Source organism: Eschscholzia californica, unplaced genomic scaffold (genome assembly GCF_041429995.1).
Source record: "Eschscholzia californica isolate CP2 unplaced genomic scaffold, dmEscCali1.0.p SCAF_2, whole genome shotgun sequence".
Classification (NCBI taxonomy): Eukaryota; Viridiplantae; Streptophyta; class Magnoliopsida; order Ranunculales; family Papaveraceae; genus Eschscholzia; species Eschscholzia californica.
Window position 1 is genome coordinate 6,026,435 of NW_028238309.1, and position 15,451 is coordinate 6,041,885.

Consider the following 15,451-nt stretch of genomic DNA (forward strand, 5'->3'; position numbering starts at 1 on the left):
TGCTTGAGTGGTGTCTGATAGTTTTTAAAATGGATAAGAGATCAATCAAAAGCATGCTTACTGATTGGGAAGTATCGGTGGAAAATCTAACATATTGACCCTAATTTCACAATAAGTCCACTATTAATATAAAATAGGCTAAAATTCCAAAAAAAATATAAATTTTGAAATGTATCAAACAATTCTGCATAAATCATTTTCTGGGATTCATTAAAAAATCATTTTTGCATGACATCTTTATTTTGTTGCATGAAACCAAACGTAAATAAACCTATAGATTTGATTTTTTTCTTATAATACTGAAAGGGTGAATATTTCGATACTACCAAAGATTTACAGATTTTTTATTCTGATGTTTAATTCTTATGCCTTTCATGTTCATCTTCCTCACCCAGTGTAAAATTTTCTGAAATCTCACAATAAGAAGATTTAATGAAATGGTATTTTTCTGTATCCTTTCAATGGTGATGTAGATGCAGCGGAAATAAAAGGAATAATAAACTAGAACGAAGAACAATAAAATAACTGTAAATAAACAAAACTTTATTAAACTTCAAGGGGTTTTTCTCTTCAATGTGTATATAAAAACAGACTGGACCTCCTTTTATAAGATATTAGACTTTCCTAGATAGACTCAAACTAGGATTCCTAAATATTAAAGATACTCAAACATAGAAACTTCCTAAATAATAGAAATACTAACATAAGGTAATTTCCTAAACCTGGATTCATTATGAATCTTTACTAAACTAGGACTCTTTCTAAACTACTGGCATGGCCGACTAGGCCATGGACGTGCGGGTTCGCGGGCCCGGCCCGGATGCGCCTGCATCAGCTCCCCTTTCTCCAGAAGGTTCGTCCCGAACCTATTCGATGAAGAAAACAATTTGATGCAACCGCATACGATGAATTTCGCCATACCGATCCTTAATTCCCATTTTTCACGAAAGTTGCCGAAAATTCGAAGAAGACAAAAATGGACCAAATCACCGACTAGAATCCGAAACCTATGATGTGAAGACTCTCGTAAAATCAATAGTAGTGAATAAAAATCCAACAAATTTCTGCATCTACCGTCATCTAGTGATTCGATGAAGAAATCGCCAACCTCGTACTCAATCTCATATGACAATGATTCTCGCAAAATTAACTTCAGTGAATGAAGAACATCCATCTCGCCATCTGAAAAAAACTCGTCATCAAGAGCCAATGTGTAAACGTAACCAACTTCAATTAAGTTGAAACGTATAGTGTTGATATGACACTCAAAATCTTCCTTCCCACGTTCATCTTCATGAAGTTTATGGAAGAAAATTCTATCATAATAAGTCAACTTATGATATTACCGAGTTAATACATTACAAATCTTGACAAGACTCTTCCTAATTACGTTGAGAATCTTGTTCTGCTGAAGTATTTCCCTCGAGATGTTGAGTGGGAGATCATCTGAATGAACAACACCCTTCACAAACCCTATAGGTTCAGGAATGAGTTCGTTACAGTTGCCCAAGATGTAGACTCTTCGGACATATGACTTCATATTGTTCATCTTCTTCCTCGTATCGAAGAGATCGAAAGGAGCTTTCTTCAGTACAAAGAGAAAGAAGAACAATAAAATAACTGTAAATAAACTAAACTTTATTAAACTTCAAGGGGTTTTTCTCTTCAATGTGTATATAAAAAACAGACTGGACCTCCTTTTATAGGATATTAGACTTTCCTAGATAGACTCAAACTAGGATTCCTAAATATTAAAGATACTCAAACATAGAAACTTCCTAAATAATAGAAATACTAACATAAGGTAATTTCCTAAATCTGGATTCATTATGAATCTTTACTAAATTAGGACTCTTTCTAAACTACTGGCATGGCCGACTAGGCCATGGACGTGCGGGTTCGCGGGCCCGGCCCGGATGCGCCTGCATCAAATGGTCTTTCATAGGTTACACAATGTCATTCTCTTTAAATTCGGATGTCTACACAGGAACAATCGAATTGTTTAGGTACTTTAAGTTATTTTGTTAAATGTTATTCTTTTTATATCTCCATTATATTAATTTCTTCTCATCAAAGTTGTTAAGTTGTTATCTGATTTTGATATTCTTAATTTAATTTTGTGAATTCAACGGTTATCTTCAATGTTTAATTCCTTCACGAAAAAAAAATATCATTAATTTCAGAGGATCTCATGAAATTATATTCGGGGACAAAGGTTGAGTTAAAAGATATTTTAGATTTAGTGCCATTTTTGAAACAAGAAGAAGTTTTAAACGAGATAATGACACCCACAATGTTGTGATAGTAAGAAATCTTAAAATGTGGCTTACTAGAAAGATACTGATGATGGAATTTTTCACATGTGATGTTAAATCTCATTGTTGAAGATGGACTGAGGGTTATAAGTGGTTTTGTTATATGATTCAAGAAAATGTCAATTGTGAAAATGTTTCTCATGTAGAGAGCAAATGTCTCCCTCAAGCAAAATTTTGGTCAATGAATAGATAATATTATGTTTAATCAAACATATTTCATGCTTAAGAGTGTTATGTAGTGTGGACGACATTAGAGTGTTATTGTAGTGTGCACGATATTAGAATGTTCAATAGAGCTAAATCATGCTTATAAGTGGCTTTTTAACTTGGAAGAAAGGAAGTAAACATATCAACCAACTTTAGCTAATAAGCATCTCCATGATTATAATAATGTCCATAACTCGACTGCAAAAGGGGAACTTTGGCGAAGGGAATGACTTTTGAGTGGATGAGTTAGAGAGAGAGAGGATTACTGGAGCTTGAATGCTTAACTACCCAGTAGGACCTCCGAAAAGATCGGACGAATGGTTTTTCCGATCTGGCGGTAAGAGACGCGATTCCAACATTGTTGACTCGGAATGTTTGAGATGAAGCAGTGATTCTACATCGGTAAAACTGAAATCCTTCATTTACCAAGTCCTAGAAAATGTTTTTCCGGTGAAAATTAGTTCATTTGGGTACGTCTGATTAAAAAATCAACAAGTAATTTTCTCGCGGCAGTTTTTGGGGCGTCTAAGATGGTTTTTTGTTTAGTCCCAAATTTTCATTTTCACTTTCACATCACTTTGTATCCACCACCACAACTTCCCATCACCACCAGAGACACGGGTACCATCACAAATTTTAACCACCATAGCGACCATAGGCTACCACCACTACCATTTTTTGTCACCCTGTCGCCTGTCCTCTCTCTCTCTTCCTCTTTTTCTCTCCCTAAAGATCCAAACATATCTCGAAGGTGAAAATAATAAAACGTGACTTCATTATGAAATTTATAAGTAGGGGCGTGGAAGAGGGGGTGCCATAGGTGCGGCGGCACCGGGCCCCCCCTCAAACGACAAGTAAAATTGAAGAAATTGGGACCCCTCGAATAACGTATCTTGGTATAAATATTTGAAGGACTAAACCATTATCAATACTTAGTTGTAGCTCGTTTGGTAACCTATTTGTTTTACAAACAGGAGGTCAAGAGTTCTCACTGCTTTTATTTCTTTTTTCTTTTCTAAATATCAATTACAAATATATGCTTCTAGGCTAATGATTCAAAGGAAGTTTAATAAGTATTGTTTTCGTCCTCTTTTTTCAAAAATGATTCTTGAAAATTTGTATAGAATTAAAATTAATGTTTTTTCTCTTGAAAAAAATAATTGATTAGCAAGTTATTTTGTCCTAAATATTTTTTAAAAATTGTCCTAAATACTTTGAAGCATCAAACATAGTCAATTGTTATATTCATTCACATTCATCTAAAATATATCAAAAATGGATTTAGTAACCAAAGTTAATTTTTTCTGTTAACTATGATACATATAAGAAATTATTTTCGTCTTATATTATCGAGGTGTCCCGAATAGAACTTCGCACCGGGCCCCGTTCTTCTCAGCCACGCCACTGTTTATAAGAGAATCAGATGAAAATCAGAAATGTAAAGCGTGACTTCAAATGTTACACTGAGTCGATCTGAAATATACTCTTCTTTAGAGAATGGTGTAAGTGTTAATATCTATTGAGAATTCTCCCGAACTCATCAAGCGCCCCACGCATACACCCTTTCACGCGTCAAAGCTAGGCATTTCCTCTAGCATTCAGCTCGGGCCAAATGGAATTTTTCATAGTCCATATGAACAGTTGAAAACTAAAGAGATTGGCAAGTTGTTTATCTCTTGAAACATTAATTTATTGAGTCTATAATCAAGTTCAAATATTCTCCTGCACTACACTAGATACATATACATGATGTAAAATCGCCATTAGTGCAAGAAACAATCGATTATCTGTCAAAGAACAAATTCACGTGGGTCGGAAAAAGAAATAAATGTCTTCTCATAAGTTCGAACTTGAAAACTCAAACAACCTTAATTTACAATACAAGTGCTAGTGAACAACTGGACAACCATCTACGTTAATACCGGAGGCAGTAGGGCAAGTAGCAAGAGGACAATGATCATCCCAGTCCAATCCCCACCAATTCATTCCATATATACCTTCCATACTAAGTGTAAAAGTTGTTAAAAGAACTACAAATGCAGCACCAATAGATAATCCATTACACAAATGGTAATTGTACTTGACCCACCAATCTTTATGTTTCCTATACACAACCAAGTTAAAGATAATGGCAACCGAGAACCAAGACCAAAAATGGATAGCAGCAGCCGGAGGCGAGCTTTCTATAGCAGAAAAAATGAGAGGGACATTAATAAGTCTAATCCACTTCTTCTCAGGAAACCAACGTCCGAGTAACCAAGCTAGCACCGTAGCAAGCAGTCCAACTACAAAAAAGCAGTACAAATTCTTGTACTGGCCATGAGGTGCAAAAACATGGGATGGCCCAACTCCACCCCAAATCATGCTGTGGCTAAACATCCTATGCTCAGTCGGACATGTCCATGGGCTCCCTACTGGAAGCTTTTTTGGGTCACAAATGTTCTCCACGCTGCTCAAGAACCACCATGTTGTACCCAGGCTGGTCGAATATGAGAAGAATGAGCCAAGAATCTGTAGATTCCGGCACAGTAATAAACTAAATAAGTTTATAAAGGATTAAAAGCTAGCTATCTATGTTGTAAAACTCATGATACCGAAGTACTAGAACGTCAACTACGGAGAGTGTCAGGCCTTCGACTCTAGTAGTCGATGAGTTGCTTGTTTTTTTAAAGAGAATAGCCTTATGTCAAACTCCAATAATATCAAATAAGTTGATGAAAAGATCTATTCGAACAGTTGCTAATTTTTTTATAACAAGTAGCCGTTTCCCAAAACTTAGATAGGTTATACCAAGGGGCGAAAATACTTGGGAAGTATACCGCGTAATGTCATTTTATATGACATTACTAGCTCTTATATCGAATTTATCGGCTCCCATCAAATTAAAAAGAATTCTGTTTGTGCATTGTTAGTTTGTTTACCTGAGCAATGAACAATGACCTCGGAGGGATCTTCATGTAATGACCGATCTTAAGTTCGGGAAGGATGGTCATGGTAGTATTCATGGTGCAAATACAAAAACTTTTGAAAGTCAAGTTTGCAAGAGGGTAGCCTGGATATAGTGAACCCATTATCAACTCCGAAAGCCCGTAAATATCAATACCTCCCTGCACTCAAACAATAGTACCCAACTATTAGCTTTCGAGATAAGTAAACTAATGCACATAAAATGGTTCACATTCTTACTTGGCCTGTGGTGGCAGTAATCACGCCTGTCGGAAGAGTTAGAATAAAAGGGAATAAGTATCCCAATATAACACCCCAGTATGGGATCTGAAAATCTTTTCCAAAGTAGATCGAATTAAGAATTGCAAGAGATATCATGACAATGGTGATCGTGTAAAACCACCATTGTGGAATCGGTTTGTAGGACCTCATCAGCCTATTGTGAACATCATTAAATTGATCTTTTCCTTTCCATGCTTGCTTGAACACATTCCAACTCTCTCTACATACAAAAGTAATAGACTAAGTTGAAGAATTGCTACATAGAAAGGAAATAGTAAGAAAAGAAGCATTATTCACCTTGCATGGTGAAGAATGAAGTAAGCGAAAGTCGACGTTTCAGATGCAAAACTAAATCCATAGGATAGAACAAGGTAGATACCCATATAGATGACTGAGTAGTTTTCGTAGGCGTTTTTGTTTAAAACTAAATCTTCATTAACAACTCGGGTGACATTATAAGTTTGTCCATTGGAATCAAATATATCACTAGAGAATAAAGGAAACTTTTTGGAATCGTACACGTTAGCCCAATATGAGATCGGAACTATTATATACGCGAATAGAATGAAGCCAACCATCGTATTTACGACGGAAAACATCGGAATAGCTAACGGATTTGGTAAGAAACCAGTTACGGTATTCCAATCCAATGAGAATGTACCAATGCCTAGACCATGAAGACCAGAACCAATTTGTTGTGCAATAACAGAATTTTTCCAAATCAAACACACAAATGCAAGATTTGCAATTGATGGAAAGAAATAGTTTGGGATGATATGGTAGGCGAAGCTTGAGACTGCCACTATCATGAAAAACTGTAGTCCTTTTAGTTGTCTTTTCGCCCTTGGAGTATCCGTTTCGTGCAACAACCTACACTGAGAAAACGTCAGTCCATTATATATATATAGATGTCTATTTATAGAGTGAGCTCGGATAGACCTGTAAAGGGAGACGACAGGAAGATAGGAAGGCCACCACATATGAGGCGAATTGACAAGAAACTTCATAAATATTCCAGCAAATCCATAACCAACCATCTATGAAAGAACATAAGTAAGCAAATAGAGTCAATTAATGACATTTATAGATAGTGAAGATGAAGTATTCTTTACGGTAAGATGTTTAATTGCTTTTTACAATTCCAGAGTTATTCTGCCTACATAATCTACCACATTCATGCCCTTGTTTAAATGAACATATTGTTGGGTGGTCTTGGACCTCTCTCACCCCAAAAGCTAGCTCAAGAGGTAAGGCTTCTCGCACACTTATTAACACACCCCCTGCCCCTTCCACAACCAATGCGGTTTAGGATTAACCTAACACATATGAACCTCCAGAGCTCGTGAATCTATATAAAAATCTTGTCAACCACGCGATTGTAGACCAAACTCAAAGAGGAGTAGCTCCACTATTTACCCGTGTCTACTTGGAGCGAAGATGCAAGTGAAGTGAAAGGTACATTTCAAGACTAGTGTAATAGTTCCAAAGGAGAGCTCCTAGAGCCTTGGATACATATGCGAACTCAAGTTTAGTTAGTTGCGACTTGCGAGGTACCCTAGGGTGGAAAAAAACAAGTACAGGTTGGGCTTTGGTCTTCGTGTCTAAAGCAGAGCAATATCAACAACTACTAAGACTCGGGTGGTGACAACCCGAAATTAGGAACTACATAAAATATTTTATATAGAACATAACGGTATAGTTAAAAATAAATAGAAGAAATATGCTTTTTTGACGTGTCACCTCTATCTAGATTTATGAAAAAAGTGTACTGTAAATTGTTGTAGTTCATCATCTTTTGTAAATTAATGTAAAGAAGGCGATTCGAAATGCTAACCTGGGTGGATTGAATTAACACAAACGACGCCCAAAAACTGATATTTTTGTGGTAGAGAGCCTTGGTTATGTTAATAATGAGTAAAGCAAATGGACTATCCTGACCTGAAGCAGCAAGTATATTCAACACAATATGCTCTTTAATATTGAAAGGACCTGGGTTCGTCGAAAATGTCCAATTTATGATTGGTATTCTTATGGTTTTTGCAGGAACAATTGCTGCCATTAGCTTTCCAGCTACGAGGGTGAGGATTGTGAAACATGAGGAGTCGATGGTGACAGGGTTTTGACGAAATCGCAAGAATTGTGAGAAAAAAGCTAAGAAAACGCATAGAAATGGGCCTATTATCCATGTTCGAAATGTTAAGACGGGTAACGTTGGATCATCTGTGGTTGGAACTGTAATCCTTACTTGCTCAATTGGAGAGTCATTGACTTGATCATTATCATCATCTGCAATATAGCGCCACTAGTTAGTTAGTTTGACAAAGAGAGACAAAGACAAGATGGATAGAGATGAACCTGGTTTCTCTTTTTTCTCCATGAAAAATTTGTTAAATGGGTCCTTTTGCTATGAAAAATGTTAGGAAAAAAGAAAAATTAGGTAGACTCTAACCAGATGTCTTATCTAGCTGGTTGCGATTCGTGTTTCAGACGATATTATTATGACGATCCTAAAAGCTATATACATATAATTATTAATTGGAAAATGGTGTTTGTCCCAAAATTATGCCATAACTAGGGAATGTATCAAGCCATAAAAGCTGTAAGATTACAATTTTTATGGAAAAGGAAAGACTAATTGAGAAAGGATTTGTGTGCTTGGGAAAATATACTGAAAACGCTTAAAAGGAAACGTTTTGAAAATTTTCCGTTACGAGTTTTTGCTCTCCAATTAGTAAACTTTATGAGATATTTGGATGAAGAAATTTTAAGAGTAAACGATTTTTAAAGAAAATTTTGTCATTCCAATAATTTTTGTTTTTCAAAAAGAATATGTTGTGTCTCCTCTGTTCATGTGAATGTTCTCGCTTCGTCTAAATACCCCCCTACGAACTTTTTTTTTCGTTTTATTGTTTGGTCCCTAAATTAACCAAACTTTCTTCTTAATTACATACTTGAATATCTCATTTGTTTGGAATCGGACCCGAATGATTATTGCCTCTAAATTTATGTCTTCAATGAGACAACCGCAATGGTGTGCGCTATTTTTGAAATGACGAGTCAAATCGAATCAACATTGGGTATGAGAAATGTTTTGTACCTATCAAACACTTGAATTTGAAATTTCCAGTAAAACTATAAAGTGGAACCAAACACAAACATTCGTATTTACATGATAAAAGAATTTGTTTTTCTTTCCCACTAGAAAAAAATTGATTTGTCACCCAAGATATTTTTACATGAGCTAAACAAACCCCACTTCTTGTGTTGGTAAGGCTGGGAAATTGGCCCGAGAGCCCGAAACCTGACCTGGAACGCCCATCATTATCTCACTCTTACATTCATCAAGTTTTTTCTTTCTTAATTGCTCAACTTTTGTGTTCGACTACCTCCCTCTCTTCTTCACACACACACAGGGGCAGACAGAAAATAGTGTTAGAGAGGGCAAAGGTGAAGTGTAATAGATAGGATCATACGTAAAAAATTTGTGGGAGTCAAGTGCCCTTACCATCAATTCTTTATTAACCCAATTCTAGAGAGGGTCGCTGCCCTCTCCAACCACCCCTAGTTCCGCCCCTGCACACACATCTAGTTGCTAGAAAAATCAGAGACCGAGACAAACAGATAGAGGGACGTTATATTCAATTTATCAGTGATGGTCGGTGATCATGTTGATGGTAGTGAAGAAGATACAGAAGAAGATAAGAAGGGATGCTTCTAACAAAAATAATTATTTTACAAGATAAGATGAAGATGAATATAAAATGAGTGGGTCTTCTTTAAAATTTTGAAATATTTCAAACAGAGAACACATAATATATTGTCACAAATTATTTTAGAAGACATCATATGTGAAATTAAGGGCCACATTCAAAAATTTCGCTTCGGGCCACAAAAATGTCAAGACCGGCCCTGAGTTACGCCCTAGTCCAATGAGAGAATAGTTCGTCAATGCCCAAAGCGGGCACTGCCCGCTCGGGCCGTCTATATATAACGAGCGGGCTTGGGCTCCATTCATAAAACTCTCCCCCGAACATTGAGCTCGAGAGAGGAGGCCGGCTCTAAAGACAGCTTCTGTAGGCACCTTGTGGTCTTTCTTCTAATTTTGACAAACCTAATCCGACGGTCAGGAAACAAAAAGTATTTTATCTTGGTCAGTTGGATTTTAGAGCTTGAGGAGTTATGTTTTATAACTCCCACCCCACGTTCCCACCACTCCAAAAATAAAACGGAGCAGCATATTCCATCATGTGCCGGCCTCCTTCATAAATGAATGGCAAGAAATTCGACGAGCCCGAAACCACTTCTACCTGAACTAGTGGGCTAGTACCAACGGCGGGCTTGATGAAAGAAAATTAAGTATAATTTTGCCCAGTGGGAGGTTTTAATTCCATCATGTTTGAAGGTCATCATGATCAACAAGAGGTAATGTGAAATGAAAAAGAGAGTAGAAAACCACAAACATAACATTTACTGATAAAACCACCCTACCCTTACAAACACAAACACATTTCCCCTCACATTATTATTCCACATATCAACAACCAAACAAACTACTAGACCATAAGTAGAAAACCACAAACATAACATTTACTGATAAAACCACCCTACCCTTACAAACACAAACACATTTCCCCTCACATTATTATTCCACACATCAACAACCAGAAAAACAAAAGAAGAAAAACAAACAAACACTACTAACTAGACCATAAGTAGAGCTTACTAGCAGGGTGGGTGTTTGGGGAACATAACAACACTTGAAGACTCTCTCTTTAGAAGAAATCTGCACAACATTTGTCCTTTGAAGGACAACAATTGGCTGCAGTGCCATTGACCCGACGGGCCGCCATAGCATACGAAATGAACATCAGGAAATAAACAAGGAAAATAAAGAAGAAAATTATCGACATCTTGCTAGCAGCCATTGATTCAGAGAAAATAACAGTGTAATTGAACTAGAATAGAGAGATGAGTGAGAAGGGATGGACAAATGTATGGAATAGCTACGGGTATATATAGTGGAAGTTTGAGGAGAAAATTGAAATCCTCTCTTCCCCACTCTTAGGCAAAATAACCCACATGGGTTTCTTTTTTTTTGACGGAAAAGCTACTTTCATTAATATCATCCAGAGGATGAAAAGATTACAAGCTTACAAACCCACATGGGCTTTTATTATTGCAATTATGGGGTTACCAACTTACCACTTTGGTGAATGGGAAACTTTTCCCTTGCTTCACTATAATAGTGAAAACTCAAATTCTGAGAACAATAATGTAGTAATGCATTATTACCAAGGGTTGCCATTCTAATAACGCCCCACATTTCAGCTACAGGCACCCTACCAAGGCCAAATTTATGGACAAAATAATGTATTAACGGGGCGCTTACAGTAATGTTGTCGGCCGCCTTTAAAACTCCCCACCAACTTATATTAAGATGCATGCAACAGTCATTCATGGATCATGACAATAAGATTGGACAGCCAGCCTTAAAGGTGTTACCGAGGAGGCTTTCTCGCACATGAGAGTTTATAAGCCGAAGGGGTTTCGGAAAAATTGTCATAGATTTGCCTTCACTTTTATCGCCCCACGGACTAGGTTGTTCGAGGGCACTCATATTAGGCTTAATCCATGATGGGCTTGGACAATACGGACTCAACCCAACTCGAGTGCTCTCGGACTGCCTTGTCTATGGATCTCGGACTGTTTAATAAAAAATCCACATGGAGTGCTAAGAGAGAAGCACACCTATGGAAATTCTTCGGAGTGCATTAAGACCTACCATTCTCTTACACATGATCCACTTCCTCTTAGAATTACATTATGATATCTTCCAAACCACATATTAGCGTTAAATAAATCCTTCTTTCACTCGTATTAAATTGTGATTTTGCACTGGCATTTATGATTTTTCAGAGACGTTCTCCACACAATGAGACCCCCTCGGAGGCCATGGTCGAGAATATCTTGTTTTGAAATTGTTTATTAGGTTTCTTCTTAGAAAGAGTCATACAAGAGATAAGTTTGTTTGTAATAAGTTGATTTATCTGAAAACAGTAGATCAAGATCTAGAGGATATGGTAGAAACAATCACATTAAAGATGAAGTCTTTGACGCTTTCGTGGCCGAGCATGGTCAAAATACTAAAAAGTTTCAAAAGTGACAAAAACGTAGCTTGATGACTTTCTCGGTGAATGCGTCGGTTACGGGGTAAATAAGACCAGATGCATTTTGGTCATTTCACACCCAATAATAGGTGTGAGATAAGATATTCTTTTTACTTTTTGGTCCCTTAATTGACAAAACTTTCGTTCTAATTTCATACTTGAATATCTCATCCATCTGAAATCAAACTCGAGTGATTCTTGGCCCTAAATTTATGTGTTCAATGAGACAATCGTAACGGTACGTGCTATTCTGATTTGACGAGTCAAATCGAACCAACATTGGCTTAATAGGTAACACAATTGAGTATGAACAAGTATTTTAACTGTTTAAATTTCTTAATCATATCAAACACTTGATTTAGAAATTTCTCGTGAAACTATAAAGTCGGATCAAACACAAAAATTTGCATTTACCGGATAAGAAAATCGTTTTTCTTTTTAATGAGAATATTTTTTTTTTTTTTGATTTTTCACACAAGATATTTTCGCACGAACTAATCAGACCCAAGTTTTTCTTGTTCGCGTATAGACTTAACAATTGGGTCGATGGATGTGGTGTTCGTAAGGCCTGGAAATTGGTCCGAGAGCCTTGAACCTAAGCCAGAACGTCCTGGTTCGGTGAGAAAAAAGTCCACATGATGCCCAAAGCGAGTTGTGCCCGCCCGACCCGCCTCTAGATAATGGGCGGACTTGGACTCCATTCATAAAACTCCCACCCGAACATTGGGCCCGAGAGAGGAGCCCGACTCTAAAGACGGCTTCTCTAGGCACCTTGTGGTCTCTCTTCACATTTTGACAAACCTAATCCGACTTCTCAGGAAACAAAAAGTATTTTCAAATGTTTTGTGCTTTTATAATTCCCGCCAAACCACTCATCTCCTTCCTTCTACTAACCCAATTAATCACAAGATTCACAACTAAAGGACAAGATTTGAAGAGATGGTTGACAGAAAAATCACCCCAAAGTGAGAAAGAAAGAGTTAAAGGGTCTCAGAGCTTTTTATAGTCATAGTAATATACCACGAGATATTGGAATCCTAGGAGGTTTTTCTCTCCTAATTAATCAAGCTTGTGACTTACATTTATTGATGAGTAATAAATTGTTACATTTATAGTACTAATAAATTGTTACAAAGGTAGATGAAATCAAACTCAAATGAAATGAAATGCATTCATTTCTCTCGAAGAGTTCATAAGATTTTCATGTATTAATTTACTAGTTCATAACATGAAGTATGAGCTTTAGTTTAGCACCGTCAGATTATGCAAGATCAATGCAAGTTAAAATGATTTCAACTGTAATCTCCTCCATCGATGTGGAAGTTAAAATTTGGTAATTAATAAGCCACACAAATCCATCTATTTACGAGATTGCCCTACATAATTTCTTAATCAAACAAATTCCTTTGATTATTGCAGGTTTTTTTTTTAATTCATCAGTTGCTTTGTTCTTATTATGGTAATCTATCACATTCATTCCATTACCTTTTGAACAAGTTGACTACAAATCTAGTTATCTATGAATCAAGGAGAAATTTGAGTTTGAACTAATAATATATTTCAAACAAAATGAAGAGCAAGAGCAACCAACCACCTAGTGGTGCTCAAACGGCCGGGCCAAATCCGGGTTTGACCAGGCTAACTTTTTTTTTTTTTTTTTTTTTTGCTGTTTTTTTAGTATGAAACTCAATTAAAACTTAACTAATCCTAAAAGTAAATTAAAAAGTAATATAAAACTATTTGTAATAGAACTTACTTAAAAGAAAATAAAACTTATCACGTAGTATTAAAGTAATGACTATTTACCTACAAAAATCGAACTTACCTAAAGTAAATTAAAACAAAATGGACTTACTTAAAAAATTTATAGTATTTACTAAAACTTTCTTCTCTTACTCGAAAAGAAAAGATTTTCTAAAATTTACACAAAAATGGTTTAATGAAACTTACCTATATAATCTCTAACTTAAAAAGGAAAAGATTTTCTAAACTTACATAAGGATATGAATCCTTAACATAAATATAAATATTTCTTTCTAACTCAACAACTTACCTAAATTTATTTTTAGATAAGATTTTTTAAAGCTCACCAAAAATTTCTTCTCCAACTTAAGTTTGTTATATTTTCTAAATAGGATATAAATGATTAGGAGGAATAGAAATATTTAAAGAAAGAAAAATAGAAAAAAGAAAAAAAAAACAGGTTCCCGGGCTCAACCCGGGCCGGGCCTAGCCCGCCGGGCCCAAAATAGAGGCCCATCCCGGGCCCGGGACAGAAACCGGGTTGACCTGGCCCGTTTTCCGTACGGGCCAGGCCGGTCCCGGGCCCAACCCGGACCGGCCCGGCCTTTTGAGCACCTCTACAACCACCACCAACCACTCATGTGAAAGAAGCTTTCATTATTAGGTCACTGACTTTGTTCGTCAGATTCTCCATTTTGGTAAATAGACAACTTTGACGATTGCAACTGGCTCCATGGCTAAATGATAATTTAGTAGTCTTTATTGAAAAAGAAATTTTTTGTGAAATTAACAATGAGTCGATTATGCAAACATTTTAAAATATAAACTCTCGTGAGGTCTATTGAGTTTTGTAATCGTTGATTTATTAATATAAGTAATGAATATAAATATTTTGTTAATTACTTTTTTTCAAAAAAAATTTTATTTAAGTATATAAATTCGCACCCCTTAAGTGAAAATCCTGGATCCGTCCTTGCATCCAGCTATCTGAATTTTCCGTTCAAATAGTCGTGAAGTAGTGGTCGTGCGAATCACATGCTCGGCTACTGACCAAAATACCCCCGTTTGAATTTTTAGTGCATGGCCCCATTTATTTAGCTATATTAGGACTACACCCTCAACCAAAATACCACATGGAGCTTCACACCCACTTATTTCTCAAGTATCTTCTTCCTCTCAACCATCAACTTCACAACCCGTAGTATCTTCTTCTTGTTTTGGAATAAGTGATGCTTCCAGTATTAAAATTTTCACTATAAAATCCAGATTTTTCTTCAGTTTGTGGATCTGCTGAATCTAAGCAAATGGATTCTGGTTTCAATCTGGAGTTCACCAATTTCTTGTTTTTGCTCTTCTTCATTGTCAACTTAAGTTATGTTTTTTGCTCCGAATCTTGGTTAGTTGTTGAAGGATAATCTGAAAACCGATTTAACATGGATGAATTTCTTCCTCGGTTTATTTTTCTTTGATTGCTTCTCCTTCTTCTTCAATTTCTTCTTCTTCTATTCTAGATTTCAATTCTTCTCTAGCAAAATCTTCTAAGATTTCATCTTTTCTTCAAAACCCATGTTTAAGAAATGGATATCAACTCCTTAAAACATGACTAAAAGATTCAAGATCAGATTTTTGTGAGAAACAATTATAAAACAGAGACTTTTGAAACCAATTACACCATTTTTTGGTATAACTAATACTAGTTGTTCTTTCATTCTTTTTTTTGTTCTGTTTGGTGGATATTATAACTTGAACTTGACCCATACAAGTACTTTTTGGTTACAACTACCTCGGACT

General features: G+C 36.2%; 2 protein-coding genes across 8 annotated transcripts in view; both read right to left on the reverse strand.

The window, feature by feature from the left end:
• TPC1 (two-pore channel 1) overlaps nt 1-3,275 on the reverse strand; it is a 48,565-nt gene extending 45,290 nt beyond the window's left edge. Inside the window, exon 1 of one of the 7 annotated variants that reach the window (XM_086663310.1) lies at nt 3,095-3,275. The gene's annotated coding sequence lies outside the window, so the exon portion shown is untranslated. Of the gene's footprint in view, nt 1-2,753; nt 3,009-3,094 lie in introns of those variants that run through there. The other 6 variants (XM_086663311.1, XM_086663317.1, XM_086663312.1 and 3 more) reach the window with 6 other exon arrangements.
• A 1,083-nt stretch (nt 3,276-4,358) lies between these two features.
• On the reverse strand, nt 4,359-5,986 carry LOC147555647 (oligopeptide transporter 1-like). Its single transcript, XM_086663399.1, has 3 exons — nt 5,709-5,986; nt 5,444-5,629; nt 4,359-5,033 (listed from the first exon to the last, which is right to left on the reverse strand). Exons 1-3 carry the CDS (start codon nt 5,898-5,900, stop codon nt 4,410-4,412), a joined length of 1,002 nt encoding a protein of 333 aa, XP_086519525.1. The 5' UTR covers nt 5,901-5,986; the 3' UTR covers nt 4,359-4,409.
• Between the last annotated feature and the right edge of the window lie 9,465 nt (nt 5,987-15,451).